The 25,183-nt window shown below is 51.6% G+C and overlaps 1 protein-coding gene across 2 annotated transcripts; it reads right to left on the bottom strand.

Annotated features, from left to right (window-relative positions):
* Positions 1-1,525: 1,525 nt before the first annotated feature.
* On the bottom strand, positions 1,526-19,875 carry atxn7l2a (ataxin 7-like 2a). Of its 2 annotated transcripts, XM_080892266.1 has the most exons (10): positions 19,718-19,875; positions 18,789-18,857; positions 17,387-17,717; positions 16,094-16,341; positions 15,526-15,608; positions 13,759-13,970; positions 13,194-13,374; positions 4,543-4,664; positions 2,532-3,393; positions 1,531-1,855 (listed from the first exon to the last, which is right to left on the bottom strand). In XM_080892266.1, the coding sequence occupies exons 1-10, from the start codon at positions 19,845-19,847 to the stop codon at positions 1,838-1,840; spliced, it is 2,256 nt and encodes a 751-aa protein (XP_080748392.1). In that variant the 5' UTR covers positions 19,848-19,875; the 3' UTR covers positions 1,531-1,837. The 2 variants fall into 2 exon arrangements, with proteins under 2 accessions (XP_080748391.1, XP_080748392.1); XM_080892265.1 differs by having other exon boundaries at positions 1,526-3,393.
* Between the last annotated feature and the right edge of the window lie 5,308 nt (positions 19,876-25,183).

The following is a 25,183-nucleotide window of genomic DNA, read 5'->3' as shown; positions in this document are numbered from 1 at the left end:
AATTTGTGTGAAAAATTAACATGATAAAGTTACGGAGCCCCGCAGGGGACATGGGGAAAAAAATTAAGACGGACTTTTGTGAGATCTCACAAAAGTTGAATTCCAACAATGGCGGCAGCTACTTAGTTGTAATATGACTCTTTCTGGGTCACAAAATACACTTTTAAGATATTTTGAGGCGTGAATGTAGTTGTGTAAACGTCAGATACCTGCTCGGTTTACAAGACATCACATATTTGCAAAAGTGCTCCGACGTTTTCGGAGATCTGACACCCGCCATCTCGAAGCTAACGGGAGGTCGAGACCTACTACAGCCGGGAGGAACACCGCTTTCCCGGCACATCGTGCCTCGACCTCCCGGTCGGCTTGGAGCTGGCGGCCTCCGAAGAATGCGGCTAAAACCTTTGCGAGATCCCGAGTTTGTTTTGCGAGATCTCGCAGAAGTCCGTCTTAATTTGTTTTCTCCCATGTCCCCTGCAGGGTCCGTATAAAGTCGTTCATTTGCATTTAATGTTAATGGTTCAAAATATTTCGGGCTGAATGGTCGGCCCACACACATGCTCAACTTCCCAAATCTGGTCCTCTTTGCAAAAAGTTTGGACCCTGCCTTAGGCAGCATCATTAGAAGACATAGCATACATTTACACTGCTATGCAGATGACACCCAGCTCTATCTGTCCATGAAGCCAGATAACACACACCAATGTGTGCAGGAATGTCTTAAAGACATAAAGACCTGGATGGCCGCTAACTTTCTGCTTCTTAATTCAGATCAAACTGAGGTTATTGTACTCGGCCCTGAAAAGCTTAGAAATATGGTATCTAAGCAGATTCTTACTCTGGATGGCATTACCTTGGCCTGTGACCAAGAGATGTCCTTCAGTGCGGAAAATGCAAATACACAAAAAAAATCTAAAATTATAAAGATATTGTCTCAGAGTAATAGTGAAAAACTAGTTTGTGCATTTATTGGATGTAGCTTGGACTGCAGTAATTTGATATTAGGTGATCCTAAAAATGTCCCGTTTCCTTTATTTGTTCCAACATGCTGCAGCCAGAGTACTGGCAGGTACTCGAGACAGTCTGCCTGTTGATCCAGACTCAAATTCTGCTCCTCATACACAATCTTAATCTAAAAGACTTCATAGTACTATGGTACTGATAGATGTCAGACTTTTAAGATGATCAAGTATGTAGTTAAGGCTGGATCAGGTGACCCTGAATCTGCTGTGTCTTCACTCACTCTTTGCATTTAATCATTTAAGCCCTGGCCACCTTCCACGTGTCCCCTCACTCCCTACCAGGCGTGACGGCTGCCCCCTCCTCAGCCCGGTTCTGTCAGAGGGTCATTGTTGGGGTTTCCCTCTATTACAGCAGTCTTTAATAACAAAGCAGCTTGAGGCAGCTGTGGGGATAAATGTGTTAATGCAGTCACATCATCTAGTTTCTAATTGTAAAACGTGCACCACTGACTTCAGCCCAACATGAGAGCACATTTCCAAAGTGATAAAGAAGTGACAGAAACCAAGTGAAAATGACATTTTTAATCAATTTTTATAAACCAACATTTCATTTAGCAGCATAACCAGATGGTCGTGAGGTATTTCTAAATCCATACGCTCTGAACTTCCTCCCACCCTCCTTCACTCACCCAGACCTACACACCCAGCTGCGATCCACACTACATCGACACTGCACATACAAACAAGCGGTCACATCCACACCCGAGCGTACGCTCCACAGACAGAAGGCACACACAGACACACACAGTCCTGTTGGCTCAGTCCTGGACTGAGCAGAGCTGGCTCCCTCATCGTGGCTTGTAAGGCAGGCACACTTAATGGTGCAGTTTTGGCTGTAGGACAGAAGAAAATTAGTCAAATTATTACTTTTGTTTAGACAGCTGCTCTTTGCATTCACTTCATAATAAACAAAGATCCATGTTTCACACAGAGCCAGTTTAAGACCGCTCCTCGGAGCGTGGCGGGAATTTCTGTCCACCGCTGCTGGGCGTCACTGATCGTCATGGAAACAGCTCTCGGTTGAGTAATAGTCATTTTTAATACCTTGCAGCAGACCTGTGTTAGTCTAGTCCAAGACTACGTCGCTGACAACAGAGACTCTGAGGAGTATGACCTGACTTATCTATGGCACTTTGTAATTACCCAGAGGGCAGCAGCTGCACCTTCAACACGTCAGCAGTACACTGCTGCGTCTATGCAGAAACATGATTCCTCTACATGCACTGTGAGGCACTGAGCTGGTTGCACGGTACAAACTGTCTGACTGGCAGCATCCTTTCAGCTGTGCAGAGGCAGTCTCATCAGCTACACCAGTGAACACAGGTGACGAGCTGCGAGGTAGCTGCACAGGCAGAGGCCGCCCTCACTAACGCAGCCATACAAGCAGAAACACAACAGAAACCACTCCGTTCTCAAAAGAGCTTCAAGGGTTACTCCTAGTCGCCTTTGCAGGGGCCAAGTGTGGACTGGAACTGCTCAGTACACCCATTTCCCCTCGTCCAAACCTACCTTCTGTGTGCCCAGTTTCTTCTCCACACCCCCAGAAAGCGTCCCGCTTTTATTGTCTTTCCAGGGGTAGAAGTTTGAGCGTGGAGACGAAGTGGCAGAGCTGGAAGAAGAGGAGGAAGTCAGGCAGTGGGCTGAAGGCTTAGAGGAGGGAGCGTTATCCTCCGTACGACCAGCTTTGCGTTTCTTCACCGTTCCCATCTGGTGCTCAAAGACCCTCCCGCTGCCCTGCCCGTGCAGCCCTGAGTCTCCCACGCAAGCACGGCTGTGGGAATTGGCGGTGGGAGAAGGGTCCCCCAGAGGAGGGTGTGTCCGTCTGTAAGTCCAAATAGCCTTTGTGCTCGGCGACTGGGCGTCTGTGGGGGAAGGCTGGGGGTGGGGTTTGCTGCTGGGGGAGAGCGTGCCATTGGTCTGTGCGTGCGCTTTGGAAGATAAAGACGACGTGTTGGAAGGCGGGCGGCCCCTGTCCTGGAGGACGATGCAGTTCCTGTCGGGACCCGAGTGCTCTCCTTCCTGGGATGGGACTTTGCGCTTGCGGAGAACAGCGGCTGTAGCGACTTGCTCTCGCAGCTTCAGCATTTGCTTGCTGGGACGTCCGACTGGATTCTTGGGTCGCCCGTGACTACCGGCGATGCTGCTGCTGCTATTGCTCCCGTAGTTCTCCAACTGCGTGGATGTCGGGGGCCTCCCCGGCCCTCGACTGGAAGATGATGAGGATGACGCCGTTTTGAGGGAGGAGCTAATATGACTTCCTGTGCGAACCTTAGAATGTGATGAAGAGGAGGACATGATGGTGGGAGACACGGATGTGATGGTCTTGGCTGGAGGAGGAGGAGACTGAAGGTCTGCAGCTTGAGGTATTTTCCTGGACAGAGGGAAAAAAGAACAGATGAGCCCACCTGCAGTGTCTGACAGCACAGCCATGTTTACAGTGGCCACACCCCCGCCTCACCCTGCCACGGGGAACATAAAGCCCAGACAGCACTGTGAGGTCATCTTCTGAGGGGGTGTTGAACCAAACAACCCAGGGTGCACCTCTGTGCCAGCCTTGTTTGTGCTGCTGTAACATGTAAGCCCTGAGTGTCTGTTCCTGCACTGCCCAGCATGTCAGCAGACACGTTGTTAGCAGGAAACTGCTGCCATACGACAGCTCCTCAGGACCTGCTCAGGCTCAGACCGAGCATCTGATGGAGGAAGAACGTTACACGTGGCATCGTGAGCATGTCACACTGCTGCTCTGTCTGTCCGGCTCTGCCTGAACGAGTCCCACTGATGTGACGTTATGGACCGAGTGGTTTTAATGCCACAGCCTACCTGTATTGTTGCCGACTGCATCCATCGCTTTATCAACACACTGCATCCATTTTCTAATGGAAGCTTCCAGCAGGACAGTGTCTCACACATTTCCTGTGTCAGGAACAAAAGGAGCTACACTGTTTGATAATGTTTGGGCTTTTTACAGTGAACCAAAGCAGCTCCAACTCTTTTCCATGCTGCTGTTCACGGCTGACAGTGTCAGGGCATGCTCCCACATCAGCACTGACTGACAACCAAACCTGTCGTGCTGAACCAGGCTACAGTCAGCATCTCCATGTGTGTCACAGTCAGGGTGAACTGCTCTGTCTAAAGCACAGAATATAATGTCAGAGACATTCACACCCGTGGCCTGCTGCAGATCGTCCTGTGGGGCTCTGGCAGTGCTCAGAGTTCCCACACAGAGGAGCAGACACCAGTCTTGATGTGGGTTAAGCACCTCCTGCAGCATCTGTCCATCTCCTGGAGACTCCTGCATGCTGTTGAGGCTGTGCAGGGAAGGCAGCAAACCAGCTGAAAAGCACACAGCTGGAGCACTACCTGTGCAGCCTGTGCAGGGTGCAGTCAGGGTGCTCCCAGTACTGACACTGACCCCGGTGTCCGTGGGTCGCTCCATTGTTGCACCACAGCTGCTGACAGTAACTCTGAGTAGTAAACACACATATATTCACATGAAGCTCTGTTCACAGGGACGTCTTACTTCCAAAGATGGGCGCTGATGTGCTGTTCCAGCATGCTGCTGAAGGCAGACCTCAGGTGGTGTAGTCTCCTGTCAAACGTGTAGATGCCCTGACCCAACACACGGCTTCCGAACGAGCACACCTTTAAAAACAAGAACACACCTTTAAACACCGAGCACAGAGGCTGTGCAGATATGCTGCTGTCTGAGTTTACATTCAACACAACTGTTTGTTTTGGAACTTCACAAAATCCTTTGAGTTGCTTTTCACACGTCTACTTTTGTATTTGTATCTATTCCAGCACCGTTTGCAGTCAGTCTCTCAGAGAAGTGCCTGGAAGAGCCTGTGGCACCACTGCAACCATGCTGCTTTATCCACACACACACACACACACACACACACAGGTCTCATTATCACAGCCTGTGTCTCCTGTGTGTGCGTCTGCTGTGTGTCTGCTGTGTGTGCGTCTGCTGTGTGTCTGCTGTGTGTGCGTCTGCTGTGTGTCTCCTGTGTGTGTGCGTCTGCTGTGTGTGTGTGTCTGCTGTGTGTCTCCTGTGTGTGTGTGTCTGCTGTGTGTGCGTCTGCTGTGTGTGTGCGTCTGCTGTGTGTGTGCGTCTGCTGTGTGTGTGCGTCTGCTGTGTGTGCGTCTCCTGTGTGTGCGTCTCCTGTGTGTGCGTCTGCTGTGTGTGCGTCTCCTGTGTGTGTGCGTCTCCTGTGTGTGTGCGTCTGCTGTGTGTGTGCGTCTGCTGTGTGTGTGCGTCTGCTGTGTGTGTGTGTGTCTGCTGTGTGTGCGTCTCCTGTGTGTGTGCGTCTCCTGTGTGTGTGCGTCTGCTGTGTGTGTGCGTCTGCTGTGTGTGCGTCTGCTGTGTGTCTCCTGTGTGTGTGCGTCTGCTGTGTGTGTGTCTGCTGTGTGTGCGTCTGCTGTGTGTGTGTCTGCTGTGTGTGCGTCTGCTGTGTGTGTGTCTGCTGTGTGTGCGTCTGCTGTGTGTCTCCTGTGTGTGTGTGTCTGCTGTGTGTCTCCTGTGTGTGTGTGTCTGTCTGTGTGTGTCTGTGTGTGCGTCTGCTGTGTGTGCGTCTGCTGTGTGTGCGTCTGCTGTGTGTGCGTCTGCTGTGTGTCTCCTGTGTGTGTGTGTCTGCTGTGTGTGTGTCTGCCGTGTGTCTCCTGTGTGTGTGTGTCTGCTGTGTGTGCGTCTGCTGTGTGTCTCCTGTGTGTGTGTGTCTGCTGTGTGTGGGTCTGCTGTGTGTGCGTCTGCTGTGTGTCTCCTGTGTGTGCGTCTCCTGTGTGTGCGTCTCCCGTGTGTGCGTCTCCTGTGTGTGTGCGTCTCCTGTGTGTGTGCGTCTCCTGTGTGTGTGCGTCTCCTGTGTGTGTGCGTCTCCTGTGTGTGTGTGTCTGCTGTGTGTGCGTCTGCTGTGTGTCTCCTGTGTGTGTGTGTCTGCTGTGTGTGGGTCTGCTGTGTGTGCGTCTGCTGTGTGTCTCCTGTGTGTGCGTCTCCTGTGTGTGCGTCTCCCGTGTGTGCGTCTCCTGTGTGTGTGCGTCTCCTGTGTGTGTGCGTCTCCTGTGTGTGTGCGTCTCCTGTGTGTGTGCGTCTGCTGTGTGTGCGTCTGCTGTGTGTCTCCTGTGTGTGTGCGTCTGCTGTGTGTGCGTCTGCTGTGTGTGCGTCTGCTGTGTGTGCGTCTGCTGTGTGTGCGTCTGCTGTGTGTGCGTCTGCTGTGTGTCTCCTGTGTGTGTGTGTCTGCTGTGTGTGCGTCTCTGCTGTGTGTGCGTCTGCTGTGTGTGCGTCTGCTGTGTGTCTCCTGTGTGTGTGTGTCTGCTGTGTGTGTGTCTGCTGTGTGTGTGCGTCTGCTGTGTGTGCGTCTGCTGTGTGTCTCCTGTGTGTGTGTGTCTGCTGTGTGTGTGTCTGCTGTGTGTGCGTCTGCTGTGTGTGCGTCTGCTGTGTGTCTCCTGTGTGTGTGTGTCTGCTGTGTGTGTGTCTGCTGTGTGTGTGTCTGCTGTGTGTGCGTCTGCTGTGTGTCTCCTGTGTGTGCGTCTCCTGTGTGTGCGTCTCCCGTGTGTGCGTCTCCTGTGTGTGTGCGTCTGCTGTGTGTGTGCGTCTGCTGTGTGTGTGCGTCTCCTGTGTGTGCGTCTCCTGTGTGTGTGTGTCTGCTGTGTGTGCGTCTGCTGTGTGTGTGCGTCTCCTGTGTGTGTGCGTCTCCTGTGTGTGTGCGTCTCCTGTGTGTGCGTCTGCTGTGTGTCTCCTGTGTGTGTGTGTCTGCTGTGTGTGCGTCTGCTGTGTGTGCGTCTGCTGTGTGTGTGCGTCTGCTGTGTGTGCGTCTGCTGTGTGTCTCCTGTGTGTGCGTCTCCTGTGTGTGCGTCTCCTGTGTGTGCGTCTCCCGTGTGTGCGTCTCCTGTGTGTGTGCGTCTGCTGTGTGTGTGCGTCTCCTGTGTGTGCGTCTCCTGTGTGTGTGCGTCTGCTGTGTGTGCGTCTGCTGTGTGTGTGCGTCTGCTGTGTGTGTGCGTCTCCTGTGTGTGTGCGTCTCCTGTGTGTGTGCGTCTGCTGTGTGTCTCCTGTGTGTGTGCGTCTGCTGTGTGTGCGTCTGCTGTGTGTGCGTCTGCTGTGTGTGCGTCTGCTGTGTGTGCGTCTGCTGTGTGTCTCCTGTGTGTGTGCGTCTGCTGTGTGTGCGTCTGCTGTGTGTGCGTCTGCTGTGTGTGCGTCTGCTGTGTGTGCGTCTGCTGTGTGTGCGTCTGCTGTGTGTCTCCTGTGTGTGTGTGTCTGCTGTGTGTGTGTCTGCCGTGTGTCTCCTGTGTGTGTGTGTCTGCTGTGTGTGTGTCTGCTGTGTGTGCGTCTGCTGTGTGTCTCCTGTGTGTGTGCGTCTGCTGTGTGTGCGTCTGCTGTGTGTGCGTCTGCTGTGTGTGTGTCTGCCGTGTGTCTCCTGTGTGTGTGTGTCTGCTGTGTGTGCGTCTGCTGTGTGTCTCCTGTGTGTGTGCGTCTGCTGTGTGTGCGTCTGCTGTGTGTGCGTCTGCTGTGTGTGTGTCTGCTGTGTGTGCGTCTGCTGTGTGTGTGTCTGCTGTGTGTGCGTCTGCTGTGTGTCTCCTGTGTGTGTGTGTCTGCTGTGTGTGTGTCTGCTGTGTGTGCGTCTGCTGTGTGTCTCCTGTGTGTGTGTGTCTGCTGTGTGTGCGTCTGCCGTGTGTCTCCTGTGTGTGTGTGTCTGCTGTGTGTGCGTCTGCTGTGTGTCTCCTGTGTGTGTGCGTCTGCTGTGTGTGCGTCTGCTGTGTGTGTGTCTGCTGTGTGTGCGTCTGCTGTGTGTGCGTCTGCTGTGTGTGTGTCTGCTGTGTGTGCGTCTGCTGTGTGTCTCCTGTGTGTGTGCGTCTGCTGTGTGTGCGTCTGCTGTGTGTGCGTCTGCTGTGTGTGTGTCTGCTGTGTGTGCGTCTCCTGTGTGTGCGTCTCCTGTGTGTGCGTCTCCTGTGTGTGTGTCTGCTGTGTGTGCGTCTGCTGTGTGTCTCCTGTGTGTGTGCGTCTGCTGTGTGTGCGTCTCCTGTGTGTGCGTCTCCTGTGTGTGCGTCTGCTGTGTGTGCGTCTGCTGTGTGTGCGTCTCCTGTGTGTGCGTCTCCTGTGTGTGCGTCTGCTGTGTGTGCGTCTCCTGTGTGTGCGTCTCCTGTGTGTGCGTCTCCTGTGTGTGCGTCTGCTGTGTGTGCGTCTCCTGTGTGTGCGTCTCCTGTGTGTGCGTCTGCTGTGTGTGCGTCTCCTGTGTGTGCGTCTGCTGTGTGTGCGTCTCCTGTGTGTGCGTCTCCTGTGTGTGCGTCTCCTGTGTGTGCGTCTCCCGTGTGTGGGTCTGCTGTGTGTGTGTCTGCTGTGTGTCTCCTGTGTGTGCGTCTCCCGTGTGTGCGTCTCCCGTGTGTGCGTCTCCTGTGTGTGCGTCTCCCGTGTGTGCGTCTCCCGTGTGTGCGTCTGCTGTGTGTGTGCGTCTGCTGTGTGTGTGCGTCTGCTGTGTGTGTGTCTGCTGTGTGTCTCCTGTGTGTGTGTCTGCTGTGTGTGCGTCTGCTGTGCGTCTGCTGTGTGTCTCCTGTGTGTGTGCGTCTCCTGTGTGTGTGCGTCTGCTGTGTGTGTGCGTCTGCTGTGTGTGTGTCTGCTGTGTGTCTCCTGTGTGTGTGCGTCTGCTGTGTGTGCGTCTGCTGTGTGTGCGTCTGCTGTGTGTGTGCGTCTGCTGTGTGTGTGCGTCTGCTGTGTGTGTCTCCTGTGTGTGTGCGTCTGCTGTGTGTGCGTCTGCTGTGTGTGTGCGTCTGCTGTGTGTGCGTCTGCTGTGTGTCTCCTGTGTGTGTGTGTCTGCTGTGTGTGCGTCTGCTGTGTGTGCGTCTCCTGTGTGTGTGCGTCTGCTGTGTGTGCGTCTGCTGTGTGTCTCCTGTGTGTGTGTGTCTGCTGTGTGTGCGTCTGCTGTGTGTGCGTCTGCTGTGTGTGTGTCTGCTGTGTGTGCGTCTGCTGTGTGTGTGTCTGCTGTGTGTGCGTCTGCTGTGTGTCTCCTGTGTGTGTGTGTCTGCTGTGTGTCTCCTGTGTGTGTGTGTCTGTCTGTGTGTGTCTGTGTGTGCGTCTGCTGTGTGTGCGTCTGCTGTGTGTGCGTCTGCTGTGTGTCTCCTGTGTGTGTGTGTCTGCTGTGTGTGTGTCTGCCGTGTGTCTCCTGTGTGTGTGTGTCTGCTGTGTGTGTGTCTGCTGTGTGTGCGTCTGCTGTGTGTCTCCTGTGTGTGTGTGTCTGCTGTGTGTGGGTCTGCTGTGTGTGCGTCTGCCGTGTGTCTCCTGTGTGTGCGTCTCCTGTGTGTGCGTCTCCTGTGTGTGCGTCTCCCGTGTGTGCGTCTCCTGTGTGTGTGCGTCTCCTGTGTGTGCGTCTGCTGTGTGTGTGCGTCTGCTGTGTGTGCGTCTGCTGTGCGTCTGCTGTGTGTGTGTGTCTCCTGTGTGTGTGTGTCTCCTGTGTGTGTGCGTCTGCTGTGTGTGCGCGTCTGCTGTGTGTGCGTCTGCTGTGTGTCTCCTGTGTGTGTGTGTCTGCTGTGTGTGCGTCTGCTGTGTGTCTCCTGTGTGTGTGTGTCTGCTGTGTGTGCGTCTGCTGTGTGTGCGTCTGCTGTGTGTCTCCTGTGTGTGTGTGTCTGCTGTGTGTGCGTCTGCTGTGTGTGCGTCTGCTGTGTGTCTCCTGTGTGTGTGCGTCTCCTGTGTGTGTGCGTCTGCTGTGTGTGCGTCTGCTGTGTGTCTCCTGTGTGTGTGTGTCTGCTGTGTGTGCGTCTGCTGTGTGTGCGTCTGCTGTGTGTGCGTCTGCTGTGTGTCTCCTGTGTGTGTGTGTCTGCTGTGTGTGTGTCTGCCGTGTGTCTCCTGTGTGTGTGTGTCTGCTGTGTGTGTGTCTGCTGTGTGTGGGTCTGCTGTGTGTGCGTCTGCTGTGTGTCTCCTGTGTGTGCGTCTCCTGTGTGTGCGTCTCCTGTGTGTGTGCGTCTGCTGTGTGTGTGCGTCTCCTGTGTGTGTGCGTCTCCTGTGTGTGCGTCTGCTGTGTGTGTGCGTCTGCTGTGTGTGTGCGTCTCCTGTGTGTGTGCGTCTCCTGTGTGTGTGCGTCTGCTGTGTGTGTGCGTCTCCTGTGTGTGTGCGTCTGCTGTGTGTCTCCTGTGTGTGTGTGTCTGCTGTGTGTGTGTCTGCTGTGTGTGCGTCTGCTGTGTGTGCGTCTGCTGTGTGTGCGTCTGCTGTGTGTCTCCTGTGTGTGTGTGTCTGCTGTGTGTGCGTCTGCTGTGTGTGCGTCTGCTGTGTGTGCGTCTGCTGTGTGTCTCCTGTGTGTGTGTGTCTGCTGTGTGTGTGTCTGCTGTGTGTGTGTCTGCTGTGTGTGCGTCTGCTGTGTGTGCGTCTGCTGTGTGTCTCCTGTGTGTGTGCGTCTGCTGTGTGTGTGTCTGCTGTGTGTGCGTCTGCTGTGTGTGCGTCTGCTGTGTGTGTGTCTCCTGTGTGTGCGTCTCCTGTGTGTGCGTCTCCCGTGTGTGGGTCTGCTGTGTGTGTGTCTGCTGTGTGTCTCCCGTGTGTGCGTCTCCCGTGTGTGCGTCTCCCGTGTGTGTGTCTCCTGTGTGTGCGTCTCCTGTGTGTGCGTCTCCCGTGTGTGCGTCTCCCGTGTGTGTGTCTGCTGTGTGTCTGCTGTGTGTGTGCGTCTGCTGTGTGTGTGCGTCTGCTGTGTGTGTGCGTCTGCTGTGTGTGTGTCTGCTGTGTGTCTCCTGTGTGTGTGTCTGCTGTGTGTGCGTCTGCTGTGCGTCTGCTGTGTGTCTCCTGTGTGTGTGCGTCTGCTGTGTGTGTGCGTCTGCTGTGTGTGTGTCTGCTGTGTGTCTCCTGTGTGTGTGCGTCTGCTGTGTGTGTGCGTCTGCTGTGTGTGTGCGTCTGCTGTGTGTGTCTGCTGTGTGTGTGTGTCTGCTGTGTGTGCGTCTGCTGTGTGTGTGCGTCTGCTGTGTGTGCGTCTGCTGTGTGTCTCCTGTGTGTGTGTGTCTGCTGTGTGTGCGTCTGCTGTGTGTCTCCTGTGTGTGTGTGTCTGCTGTGTGTGCGTCTGGTGTGTGTGCGTCTGCTGTGTGTCTCCTGTGTGTGTGTGTCTGCTGTGTGTGCGTCTGCTGTGTGTGCGTCTGCTGTGTGTGTGTCTGCTGTGTGCGTCTCCTGTGTGTGCGTCTGCTGTGTGTGCGTCTGCTGTGTGTGCGTCTGCTGTGTGTCTGCCTGCTGTGTGTGCGTCTGCTGTGTGTGCGTCTCCCGTGCGTGTGTCTCCCGTGTGCGCGTCTGCTGTGTGTGCGTCTCCTGTGTGTGCGTCTGCTGTGTGTCTCCCGTGTGTGCGTCTCCCGTGTGTGCGTCTCCTGTGTGTGTGTCTGCTGTGTGTGTGTCTGCTGTGCGTCTCCCGTGTGCGCGTCTCCTGTGTGTGTGCGTCTCCTGTGTGTGCGTCTCCTGTGTGTGTGTCTGCTGTGTGTGTGTCTGCTGTGTGTCTCCTGTGTGTGCGTCTCCTGTGTGTGCGTCTCCTGTGTGTGCGCCTCCCGTGTGTGCGTCTCCCGTGTGCGCGTCTCCCGTGTGCGCGTCTCCCGTGTGCGCGTCTCCTGTGTGTGCGCGTCTCCCGTGTGCGCGTCTCCTGTGTGTGCGCGTCTCCTGTGTGTGCGCGTCTCCTGTGTGTGCGCTGTGTGTGTGTCTCCTGTGTGTGCGTCTCCTGTGTGTGCGTCTGCTGTGTGTGTGTCTGCTGTGTGTCTCCCGTGTGCGCGTCTCCTGTGTGTGCGCGTCTCCTGTGCGTCTCCTGTGTGTGCGCGTCTCCTGTGTGTGCGCGTCTCCTGTGTGTGCGCGTCTCCTGTGCGTCTGCTGTGTGTGCGCGTCTCCTGTGTGTGTGTCTCCCGTGTGTGCATCTGCTGTGTGCGCGTCTCCCGTGTGTGTGTCTGCTGTGCGTCTCCCGTGTGTGTGTCTGCTGTGTGTCTCCCGTGTGTGCGTCTGCTGTGTGCGCGTCTCCCGTGTGTGTGTCTGCTGTGCGTCTCCCGTGTGTGTGTCTGCTGTGCGTCTCCCGTGTGTGTGTCTGCTGTGCGTCTCCTGTGTGTGCGCGTCTCCTGTGTGTGCGCGTCTCCTGTGTGTGCGCGTCTGCTGTGCGTCTGCGTCTCCTGTGTGTGTGTCTCCCGTGTGTGCGTCTGCTGTGCGTCTCCCGTGTGTGTGTCTGCTGTGTGTCTCCCGTGTGTGTGTCTGCTGTGCGTCTCCTGTGTGTGCGCGTCTCCTGTGTGTGCGCGTCTCCTGTGCGTCTGCTGTGTGTGCGCGTCTCCTGTGTGTGTGTCTCCCGTGTGTGTGTCTGCTGTGTGTCTCCCGTGTGTGCGTCTCCCGTGTGTGCGTCTCCCGTGTGTGCGCGTCTCCTGTGTGCGCGTCTCCCGTGTGTGCGCGTCTCCTGTGTGCGCGTCTCCCGTGTGTGTGTCTGCTGTGCGTCTCCCGTGTGTGTGTCTGCTGTGCGTCTCCCGTGTGTGTGTCTGCTGTGCGTCTCCCGTGTGTGCGTCTGCTGTGTGTGCGTCTGCTGTGTGTGTGCGTCTCCCGTGTGTGCGTCTCCTGTGTGTGCGTCTCCCGTGTGTGCGCGTCTCCCGTGTGTGCGTCTCCTGTGTGTGCGCGTCTCCCGTGTGTGCGTCTCCTGTGTGTGCGTCTCCCGTGTGTGCGCGTCTCCCGTGTGTGCGTCTCCCGTGTGTGTGTCTGCTGTGCGTCTCCTGTGTGTGCGCGCGTCTCCTGTGCGTCTGCTGTGTGTGTGTCTCCCGTGTGTGTGTCTGCTGTGCGTCTCCTGTGTGTGCGCGTCTCCTGCGCGTCTCCTGTGTGTGTGTCTGCTGTGCGTCTCCTGTGTGTGCGCGTCTCCTGCGCGTCTCCTGTGTGTGTGTCTGCTGTGCGTCTCCTGTGTGTGTGTCTGCTGTGCGTCTCCTGTGTGTGCGCGTCTCCTGCGCGTCTCCTGTGTGTGTGTCTGCTGTGCGTCTCCCGTGTGTGCGTCTCCTGTGTGTGCGCGTCTGCTGTGTGTGCGTCTGCTGTGTGTGCGTCTGCTGTGCGTCTCCCGTGTGTGTGTCTCCCGTGTGTGCGTCTCCCCTGCGTCTCCCCTGTGTCCTTGGGGACATGAGGACACAGCATGGGCGTCCTCCTGTCCCTGTGTAACGTCTCAGCCTGTGGTGATCAGAGGCTGGGCTCTGTGGCTGCTGAGCCCCAGTAAGTCTCACCGCCGCTGGTCTGGGATGCGCAGCCGAAGATGGAAACTCAGCTCGCTCGTCGTTTCCTTCGGCCTCGCTTTCATCGCTCGAGATTCGTCCGTGGACCAGAGGCGAGGGGACTCTGGGATTACCCTCATCCGACCGCTGGCTCTCCTCCTCTGGGGCACTCTCTACCACAGCCGTAGGCCAACTAGAACACACACAGGACCATCCAGATCCAGTTACACCCTCAGCAGCACCACATCAGCTCCTTCCCTACACTTGATGCACACGCTGTACTGAGCCGCGAACTGGTGGACTCATCTGAGAAGCCTTTAAACTTGCTCTGTTTGGGGATTATGTAACAGAACGAACACCTGGGTGTTAGTTTAGCAGACCATCAGTCCAGCACGTCTATGTTACAGCAGCAGCTGTTAGCTGCTTGATAAAACAGTTGCCCAGCAGCTGACTACACATGAATCCTGCAAGCCAAACCATGTTTGAGCCACTATAATCAGTAAAAAGATGGTTATTTATCTCTAGAAGAGTCCTAACTTCTTCTATAAGCATCCTTAGCTTCAGCATTCTTCACAACCTGAAGGCAGGGAGGGTGACCAAAGGTCTCCTGCAGTGTGGAGTACCAGCTTGCTCCCTGGGGGCCTCTGGGCTGAGGGACTGTCCCGTCGAGGAGCCTCCCTCCAGGGCTGGGCTCCCTTTCTCTCGAACCCTGGTCTTGAGTTCTGCCACTAGCTGGTCAAAGTTCTTGCTGCGGCCCACCACCTTCCTCCTCTGGTGGATGGAGTGAATCTGAGGGAAGGACAGATCAGATTGTGTGTTTGCTGTGGATCTGAGCAGGCCTGTGTGATGGGACTGACTGGATACTGTGGAGTTTCAGAATCGATTCAGTATAACAGTGCTTTTGAAAGATGACATCATCCCCCACCTATAGAGTCCACATTAAACTCCTCCCACAGTCGAGGACATTTTCATCTGAACACAGCACAAGTTGTCCCCCATTAATGAAGCGCCCGTACGAACCCCCCAGTGTTCCCAGCAGAAGCACCATTTCTCCCACAGAGCTGTTTTGGTGTACACATGTTTACTTCCTGTATGTGCAGTGGATCAACACTAAAGACTTGACAGCGTTTCACACACAGCTCAGAAGAATAACTGCAGTCGCTCACCTCTCTCATCAACAAGCTGCACGTCTGGCCTGCGATGGTCGACCGCTCTCCTTTTGCAAACTGCCATCTGAAGGGCGCAGTTCTGACACGTCTCCATGCGTGATCAGTGGGATTCAGATTAGCGTGTCGTCTTCACACAAACAGAGGCGTGTCGGGGTCCTGGTCCTGCTGGTCCCGTGACCTCTGACCCAGCTGTCTCACACTGACCCTACACTGGTAGTCTTCAGATCTCATGATGCCTCGCACACCGTCAGGCCAGAGGCAGCAACGGTGTCTGACTGTAGCTACTGTGTCGTCTCCTTGGTAGGCCTCGCTCTGTTCTCTGATGGTCTCGTCGTGCACTGTGGTAAACGCCAAGGCGGCGTCTCTGTCCCAGCAGTGGGCGGTCCTGGCTCTCCTGCCTTTCGTTTCCTTCACATGTCGATGGACAGCTTGGAGTTGTTCCTGCACTGCAGTCTTTTATCAGCTGTTGTCTTCAGTGCAGGGAGCTCAGCCACAGCGTGTTGTGAACCTCCCTCCAGTGTGACTGACGTATGGCCACCACCTGTTTCAGGATGCTCCGTGGCAGGTTGGAGCCGTGTGTGAATCACTGTCAGAGCGTGTTGTGTTGATGCACTGCACGTGTCCTGTTCACTGCCCGTTCCAATCCTGCATTGTTACTCTATACTGCGACGTTTCAGCCACACCTATGGTGACGTGTAAGGAGCACAGGAGATGTTTCTGGAAATATTATGAAGAATAGGCTTTATTGGTGCTTCCAGAGCTCAACACGAGATGGAAAGACACCGAGTTTGGGACAGACTGGACCTCACACCAGTTTGAAAGTGGGAGAGCTGTGGTGAAGACCACGATGGGATTCTCCACTGTGGAAAACGGTCACATATTTGATATCACATTGTTGAGGAGATCGATCCAGTGGAAAACAAAAAGGACTCACGGCTGTGCAGGACAACTTCAATGACAGAATGACATGTGACACACAGGTTTACACAAACGTTCAGTGATAACAGCATGATGAGTGTGCGTGAGGGCTGAACATGGCGGACAGGCTCGAAGCCCACACGCTGCCCTGTCACTGGGTCACAGCCTGACAGCACGCCTCACCCTGTACTTACCCACACTGAGGCACTAACATGGGACAGCACGCGTGTGTGTGTGTGTGTGTGTGTGTTGCTTACATTGCATGTCAGGAGGCGGGTGCACACTTTCTTCCTGTCGGGGTCAAGGACGCCGCAGTGTTTGTCCAAGTCGCACTTCCTCTCTGAGGACACACAGAAGCCACGTGAGCCACAGTGTGACAGCACAAGCTCACGTCTGTTGTCCACACGTGTGGACACACGGTTTCATTCTATTTGAAAGCAAACGGCCGTCTGCAGCGCGGCCGGAGCGCGGCTGCAGACGGCCGCAGCTGCGCTCTCTGCACTCGGCAGGCTGATCCTTCATGATGCATCACAGCGCGTCACGCTGTGTGTCAGCAGACGCCGGCTGCAGACTCAAACAGAACAAAGACATCGCACAGACACATGAACGCAGCGTTCCAGAATAGCTCGGAGTGACGCTCGGCTTGTTTTAACAGTGCCGCCATCTTGGATTGCTACCTCGGGTCACATTGGTTGGCTCGGACTTTCCGAGTGGGAAACAAAAACCTTTAAAACTTGGCATCGACTTCCGACTTATTCGGGAACGCACCACACTTCTACTGACATCTACTTTCTCTATTGCCTGCACGTCTGAACTTGTACTCACTGGAAGCCACTTTGTTGTAAGGTCTGGGGATGCGGTGGCGTGTGGCAGCGGAGGTTTGAGTGGAATCCTTTCTCACTGTGGGGTGCCTGTCACTGGGTGAAGATCTACCAGGCGGAGTAGCTCCGTGTGGCCAAGGGGGATCTCTGAGAGACGGAGGTGGGGAGCTCATGGGAGGCTCGAGAGGTGGTGGCTGCTTGAATACCGAAGAGTCAAAGTGACTGCTGTGGGACTTCTCCAGTGGGGAGTGTCTTGGTGACGAGAGAAGAAGTTCACAGTTTGTCATCGTAGCCAATGAAAAACAACCATGTGTGAATAAGAGGGCTCTAATGTTTCAGTCCTGCGCTCTACATTAGCTGTGCTCGCTCAGATCACGTGTTCGTCTCTCTAACACAGCTCTGTGCTGATTGGTCGCAAACACAAGGTTTGGATAGAAAGGTGTGTGAGGCTTTTGTACTGAGCTGTGATTAATAACTTTAACATGATAATCCACCACGCTCCACCAAGTATGTCAGGAACTGAAGAAGATGCCCACTTTCATGCCGGCTTCTCTCCAAACACCAATCCTTTCCTACCAGCTGGAACGATGACACGGGTGCTGCCACGAGCAGGTTACGCGTAGCACACATCAGGACACGCCAAAGGGCTTCAACTCACCAAAACTCCAAAATAAAAAAGTCAAATGTGTATTTGAGAGAAAACTCGAGTGGCGATGAGCTGAGACAGATTCTACCACAGACAAGTCCCACCTCATTTCTGGGTGCAACCCTGTCTGTGGTCCCCAGACTCCAGCAAGCACCGAGTTCAAAAACAGCCAACAGCCTTTCATCCCCAAGAAAAGGTTTAGCTTGGCTGTTATGACAGGTGTTATTCTACAGTCAGCATCCATGGAGGATCCATGGTGCTAGCTTCCATCTAGACATGATGCACCAGAACATACGGTTCTGCTGTTACCTGATCAAAGATTATGACTATGGCTCACTGGAGCTTCAGCTAGCTACAGAGCTAGGGTAATAATGCAAACACATTAGCACAGTGACAAAGAGCATCAGGTTTAAAGGTTAGTCATTAATGTGCTGCTGTGTGGTTCGGATGACTCGCTACAAAGAGAGGCCAACACTCGCTGTTTGTCATTTCAATTAGATATAAGAACACATTACAACATTTGTACAGAGGATTTAGACGAACAAAATCATTGCACGTCCAATCCAAGCTAGCCACTACACTCTGAACAGCTGACATCATCTATTATTGCTTTAATCAAGCTCGGACATTTTGACTGGACTGTGTTCTTACCGCACTCCGTCCTTGGAAGTTTTCGAGTATCTGTACTGTGGTGGTGTGACGGGTGAAGGTGGAGCCGCCCGGAGCTGCCCGACTCCCTGGTTTCGACCCTCCCACGAAGCAGCGTTGGTCCCATGAGGAGGAGAGGGGCCGTGATGGCTTCTCTGTTGGGGTTGCGGTGCCGGGGTGGGAGAGCGTAAGCGGGCGTACAGCTTGGCCACAGGCCCGTGTCTCCGCTCGCAGTGCTTTTCAAAGGCCTGTGGCTTCACGACCTGCCCGCAATGGCTGCAAACCACCAGGTAGAAGTCGTCATGGCCAGGGTAGAGGCCAAAGATGGACATGTCTTGAAGAAGAGTGGAGAACACAGAAAGACGTACTCTCACTTAGAGGAACCTACGGTTTCAAACATCCTAAATCTGCACGTGCTTCTTGCGACTGACATGCTCGTAGCCTGCTGTGCTGCTGGATCTGCTTCTACTGTGTAGCCTGTTCCATGGAGAAGCTGTAAGTCGGGGCTTACTTACCCGACTAAGTATTTGCAGACTCAGTTGAATGTGATGACATTTTCAGGCTTTGTTTCACTCACTAACAAGGTATGGGTGTGCGATATATCGAATATACTCAACGTATCGCGGGTTTTTCCACGTGCAATGGTTAAAGTGGCTTTATGGGAACCATTGAGTACAGGTTGCCATGGAAATATTAAGCTGTCTGCATGTAACCCATGCTGCAGATGCATGTCGTTCGGATTTCACGAGGAGGATGTCGAACAAAATGCAGTCTTTGCAAAACATGCCGTGAAACTATCGCTGCAAAATGTAGCAGCAGCACAAATGTATCCACCAGCTGAAAAGGTGTTTGAACGTCTGCACGTGAACGTCTGCACGTGACCGTCTGCACGTGAACGTCTGCACGTGAACGTCTGCACGTGAACGTCTGCCCGCACACCGAACAGTAAACCAGCTCCAACACACCGTCGTCACAGACGCGTGTTACAATGCACAGCATTACAAAGCATGTGGCTTGTGTAGTGTTATAAGCTGTTAATATAACTACAAAAGAAAAATAGAAATTTAAGCCTATTTCCAACAAAAGCTGTGTTCATGATAAGCGACCTGAAACTCAGCGTGAGCTCTGTGAAGACTCTTCATTGTTAAACTTTGACGAAACATTCTGAGTCTGGCCAAAGTTTTTTAACCAAACCTGCACAGCAGATTCAAACTAAGAACAGTGGGGGCTTCAGATCAGCCTTGTCTGGCTCTTATGGCCGTGTGATCCTCACACGCACTGTCAGGTACCCCCGAGTTGTGGTGTCATGTTCTCATAAACAGCATCCAGCATGTGTATGTGCATGTGTTTGTTAGAAAAGCTGAGATCCATAAGTATGAGGCATGTTTCCAACCTGCACACTTACCCTCTTTACTGAGTGACATTGCCTCTGCAGCCTTTTTGCCATTCTTATTGCAGTCATCCACATCAGGCCCTGAAACACATGTTCAAGACAGCCACTGTCAGCTGTGATGTTGGTATCACCATTAGTAATGCTCATCTTACATCACACATAGCCCATATTAATAAGCTGTGTTATGTAATTGACTCAGATCTCGTTTCTTCAGGAAGTACTCGTAGTCCAAGTATACGATCAGCAGGCAGTAGCTAATGGCACTGGGTGGTGGGGAGACTATCTGACAGTTAATGGGCAGAGCAGCACTGGAGAAACGCCAAACAGTGACTCTCAGCTAGCAAGAACACTGTGGGCAGAAGCCACATATATGAGGAATCGTGTGGCGAGTCCACGAGTATCATTGTTTAGGAAGCGAAGGAAGCGAAGTGGGAACGACACGCAAAATGTTTCCTTCTATCACAGGATGGGCCAGCGGTGCAGAGCGTCAGACTCCTCCTCCGTCACCGGCGTCTGCTCTGAATCCGGCTGCTGCTAGCGTTAGCATGCTGATGCTAACTACCTCGTCGCCACCGGCTAGTCGGGCTCGCATGGTAGCTTGTATGCTCGCTTTCCACGGCCAGCCGTCCACACTAGCTTCCTTCCGCTCAGATGTCAGCCAGCCCTGCCGGTTTTCTCCACACGAATGGTCTCCCCTAAACGCTGCAGACTGTTTTATGACCACACAGGTGGAAATCATGCTACAATGACTGTGTCCTTACAATTATAATTTTTGTAACCTAGTGAAGACCAACATGTTACCCACCCAGCACTAGGACCCGGTAGGGTCTTTGTTTGGGTAACATGTTTAGCTCCGTCCTGCGTTTCCGCGAAAATAAACACTGCTGCTTCCGTTAAATGGCTCCGTACCGATCAGTGTTTGTGTCAGGGTGTTTCCTTACCATCCGCCGGCGTCATGCCCGCCCAATCGGCCCAGGCAGTCCAGCTTTGACCCACGAAATCATCGAGGCTAGGAACCCGCCGATCCAGAGCAGCCATTACTTTTACTGCGCGTTCACGAACCGCCATCATCACTGCGCGGCAAGCAGCTTACGTCATCTCGCGTTCTCGACAGGAAAGGAACTTCCTGCGTGCGCGTGCTGGGGACACCCACACAAACAGAAGGCTTGGCTCTAAGAGCTGTCCCACTTTTGTACCGTGGAAATGACAGAATGTTATCAACACAGCACACGCGTGGACGTAGTATGGTTGAATGCGCAGTGAAAACAGAATGACATGTAAGAAACATCACAGCTTCCACAGATCCGCTGCCGCCTGTCTTTACACCTTGTCGCGTGTGGTGAGGCACATGATCAATAGTTGGTCCACGACCCTGTTAAGGGACAGAGGCCACCCACTTTGTCCCCTCTGCATAGACTGGTACTCCTCTATCATGTACCAGACAGCCTGGTTAGAGTGCCACAGCTGCACACCTGCACAGGTACATTATCCTCTGAGCTTCCTCCATTCATCCTTCTTCCACCTGCTCCTGTCTGACACTTACCTCCACCAGACTATTTTATCTTCTCCTCCATTTCACTTCCTGTCCACACCATGATGGAACAGTTGGAACTTTGCTTGCTCTCCTGCATATATCTGCCTTCTTTCCTTCTGTCTCCATCATATCAGCCAGCTCTCTCCCTGTAACAGTCCCTCACTGCCACACGCCTGCCTTTCCTTCTCTCTTGTTGCCTCTTCTTTTGTCTTCATGTAAGAGTAGCACATTTGTACCGGCACCCTGGTGCCCACCAGCACCTGAGGCGATCATTGTTAACCAATCTAAAGCCCAGCACAAACAGCAGGACCTAGTTCGGCGTTCTGTATCGTACACTCACACGGGATAATGTTTGCCAGGAGGTGGCACAGATCAGTGAAAGGATGTGGTCTTGGTGAGGAGAAGAAGAGAATGAGTCCAGGCAGCGTTTCCAGTAATCCACATGGATATTGCACCAGTGAAAAGGGAGCATTGGAGGGTGAGCAGGCAGGCGAGTGCGGAGTTAAGCAGCGTCCTGTGGAGGCGGCTGAGTATGACAGGCACTCCTATAACCAGCAAAGGCACACACAGGAACCTGGAAGGGAATTTTACCAAAGGCGCAGCCTGGTTAGTTAGTTAGCTTTTAACACGCTGATCTTTCCTATTGGAAGTCAAACTGTGTAGTCAGGTGAGCGCAGTAGTCCACTCCAGCGTTGTCCATTGGAGACAGCGAGCCAAGGTAAAGCCACACCTTGCAGCTGATGTCTGTGAACGTGTTATTCATGTGTCCATTACTTGCAGACTGGACTGCTGCAGTTCTCTGTACTTTGGTTTGGACCAGGCCTCTCTTCATGATCTCCAGTTGGTCCAAATGCAGCTGCTCGCCTGCTGACGGGCACTAAGGAGCCTGTAACCCCAGCGCTGGCCTCCCTGTTCCTGTCTAATTTAACATCCTACTTTTTGGTTCTAAATCAGTTAACAGCGAGCTTCTACCTGTCTGAGTTGTGTATTTATGCTCCAGAAACAACTATAAGCTAACGTTAACGAATCCACAGACTAAAGTGTGGTGGTGACCAATGTTCCCTCTAATGTTTCATGTGTCTGAACACACAAACTCCCTGAGCGGCCCTTGGACCAGGGTGAGCGACAGCAGACGTGGTCACTGTGGTCACGCCAGCATCCAAGTTACATGTTTATTAAAATAACAAATTACAGCATTTACATTTATGTTAGACTACTTTTAATTAACTGCTTTATCCCACTTACAATGAAAACAAAAATCTTGTTCATGACCTGTGCAGCATGTTAACACTGTTGGAAGGAAAAATAACTTCAACTGCAATTTTGAAAAGACAACTTTGGTTTTTTTTTGTTATAAAGCTCTGACTGTATTATGAGTCTGACTCTGTGGGAGAGGGTCTGTAACTCTGTCTGCAAATACAGGATATAAAGACCAATGTTGGGCAATTAATTATATAGTTACTTCTTCAAAAAAGTAACTGAGTTTTGCAAACAACAAAGTTCTGTCTGTCCTGCTCACATCTCCAGTGGTCGTACCAGGGGCGATTTTAGCCCATTTTTGGGGGTGCTTCAGTGATTCCCCAAAATGAATCAAAGCACCCCCAAAGATTTCTTACTTCTTTTTTTCTTTTTTTTTTCTTTTTTCTTTTTTTACAATATTTGCTGTTTGTGTGACACACTACTAAAAATATAAAAAGCATACAGTGCTGTACTTGTTTGAGACGTAACACTTTAACAACAAAAGTATAGATAACCCCCCCTCCCTTCCAAAATGGTTTGTTCCAGCTCTCCCCTGCTCTGGCTCTAGCGCTCTGTCTGCCAGAGCGATGGTGGCTGAGACGCAGCGAGCGGAGGTGGAAGTGCCTGGCTTAAAAGAGTTAGGTAGGAGTCAGGCCTTGTTTATTTTTATTTATTTTATTTTATTTGTCACTGAATGATTGATTTATTTTGAACATGACTAAAATAACAACAAAATACACTTTAAACAACAGTGAGACAAAGAAAGGGTTGGTACAAACAGACTTAAAGGTAAACTCATTTGATCCTACCTCAACATACAACATACATGTATAATTACATACAATTCTATAAGTCTACAAACAGATGTCACGCATAAAAATCCTAATGATGAAGCTAAATATTGGGTTTAATTGTGCCTGTCTGTAGAACAAATGAAATGTTTTGAATAAAAAAGGGTCCACGCATATCTCAAATCAGGCACCAAAGTATGTATCTCATTTACAGTGACAGAGTTTTCCCTTCCTTCCTCTCCTTTTACATAAAGTATAATTACCATTATATAAGCAATCATATATCTGTGTCTATACATACATATACCTAAATAAGTATATACAAAGGAGGGGGAGAAAAAAACAAACAACCCCCCCCCACCTGCCCAGACCAATGTGTAAAATCTTGGAGCAGATATGGTGCCACAAAAAGTGCCATTACTGGGTCTGTGGGAGCTGTTTTTTAAAAACATCAGACAAAGTTTTACATATTTTAGACCAGCAGGTGGCGATATTAGGACATGTCCAAAACATGTGACAACGAGGCAGAATTCTGGCCACATCGATCACAGCTTGAGTCCGCCCCTGGAAACATCTGTCGTAGGATCCAAAACGAAATTAAAATCATCAGTTTATGGGTGTCCATATTAGGTAAAGAGGATATAAATGATTTAATAAAACCTGCATCATCAACATTAGGGCAGAAATATTTGCTAGTGTAACCTGATTGTTATAAAGTTTCCCTGTAACTATGATATAACGTCCACGAGGGTCTGATAGTACGTTTGACGCTACCTTTTTTGATACTAATGGCTGCACCTCTATTCTTAGCTGTGAATGAAACAGCTGCGCTCCATCCTCCACGTAGCTTCTCATGATCCTGTTTCTCAAACGGCTTTCCTGCAAGTATCCTATATCTGTCCCCAGCTTTTTAAGGTGTGCCAGAATGTTGCCCCGCTAACAGCACCATTGAGTCCTTTACAATGCCATGACACAAAATTTACTAGGTTTTAATAATTATCAATAACCATTATTTAACTTGTAAATAAAGATTTGCAACCCAATTAAACCCTTTTCCCCTCCTTTTGAATAAAATGGCCTCCAAACAAAATACAAACAAACCCAAACAGAACACTGAAACAGTCGCTGCCCCTCTCTGCTCCTCCCTGCACAGAGAGGGCTCCATACAACCAAAGTATTTAAGTCTCAGCTCAGAGACACGAACATCTGACTTACCACTAAGCTCCCAAAGATTTATATTATTCATATCCAGTTTCATTTTGATAAAGTTTGATAAAGCACACTCACAGTAATAATAATATCAATAATAATAAAATTAATAAAGGGAAAGAAAGTAGTTCAGGCTCTGCCATTGACCTTAACCCTTGTTATGATGGTTTACATACAAGGAGAGATTACATTGGTAAGAGAATAAACATCATCTTGTAACTTAAATCACCTTAATATTAATCCATTTAAATATTAGCTATGAATTTACCTGCGGACACATAATTCATTCTCCTTCTATAATCTTATTCATTCTCTCAAAACAGAACAAAGAAAGGAAGAAGATGTAAGAATATCCTGAGCAGCATAATAACATATTTGACCTGAATAAGAGTTTACCACCTCAGTCAGTGAGCGTGACCGTCCGGTAACGTCTTTCTCGATCAGCTGCCAGCGCCTCCTATCCAGTTTCACCTTCCGATGTGATCAGCTTGTTGGACGGGATACATTTCTCGTGTCTCTGGAGCCGTTTGCTGTAACCACCTGGCTGGATAATACAGCTGTGTTGGATGCCAGCGCTGCGGAGTTTCTGCTTCAGTTGATTGAAGGTTGCTCGCATCCGCCCAGCCTCAGGACTTGTGTCGGGGAAAATATAAACTGGAGACCCGTCGAAGTGTAAGTTTCCTTTATTACGAGACAGTCTCAGGATCTTCTCCTTGTCTGTGAAGTAGTGCAATCGGATAATATCGGGCCTCGGTCGTTCCCCGCTGCGTGGTTTGGGGATAAGGCTTCTTCTCGATCAATAACAACAGGGCGGTCAAAGTTATCTACTCCAGAAACTTTGCGGCAAAATCGGTGACGTTATTCGCTTCTGCGCCTTCTGCAACACCAACTATTCTGATATTCTGTCTGCGACTTCCATCCTCTCAGGCCATGTGTCTCTTTAGCTGAAAAACGTGACACCAGGTAACCTGCAGTGTGGGAAACGTGTTTCCCGACGATCTTTGCTGCCCTACAATCCGCCCTGCTCTGCAGTGAAATCAGCACCGTCCTGTTGCTCCCATTGAAGTGTATACAGCCTGTTTAAACTCTAAAACTTAACACTGTCGCAGCCTGCTGTTGTTACCACTGTCCTGTTTGGAATGGGTACTGACTGACTGGATGCCCATTAACCTTATAACTGTTGTGTGTGTGTGTGTGTACAGATAGACAGCCAGGTGCATATAAGGAAGGTTTTTCAAAAAAAGGAGCCACATTCAGGTGAAAGTGTAAAATCAAATGACCTGTGAATCAGGAATAATGTTGGATCAGTGTTTCAATATTTATGTCCTTTATTAGATGTTCGTGTGGTTTGGTTATTTGCCTTTTGGTTGAAAGTACACTGAGAGGACTTTTCATTAGTGATCTTAATAGTAGTTTTTTCATATTAATGTAATTTTTCATCTAATTGAATCTATTTGTGTATGATTGTCAGTCCAAAGAGGGAACGTGAGGAAGAAGCAGGTAAGCAAACAGACAGGGAGCAGTGACAGGCAGAAACTGTGAACCTGACAAAGAGGAAAACCTGATTTTACTCACAGTCTGGAAGTTGTGTCCTCCCTGTATTAAAGCTGCTGTACAGAATCTGCTAAACAAAC

The sequence above is a fragment of the Rhamphochromis sp. 'chilingali' genome, assembly GCF_963969265.1.
Source record: "Rhamphochromis sp. 'chilingali' genome assembly, chromosome: 9".
Lineage (NCBI taxonomy): Eukaryota > Metazoa > Chordata > Actinopteri > Cichliformes > Cichlidae > Rhamphochromis > Rhamphochromis sp. 'chilingali'.
The sequence above is the reverse complement of the archived record's forward strand: the minus strand, read 5'-3'. Positions and strand labels throughout refer to the sequence as shown.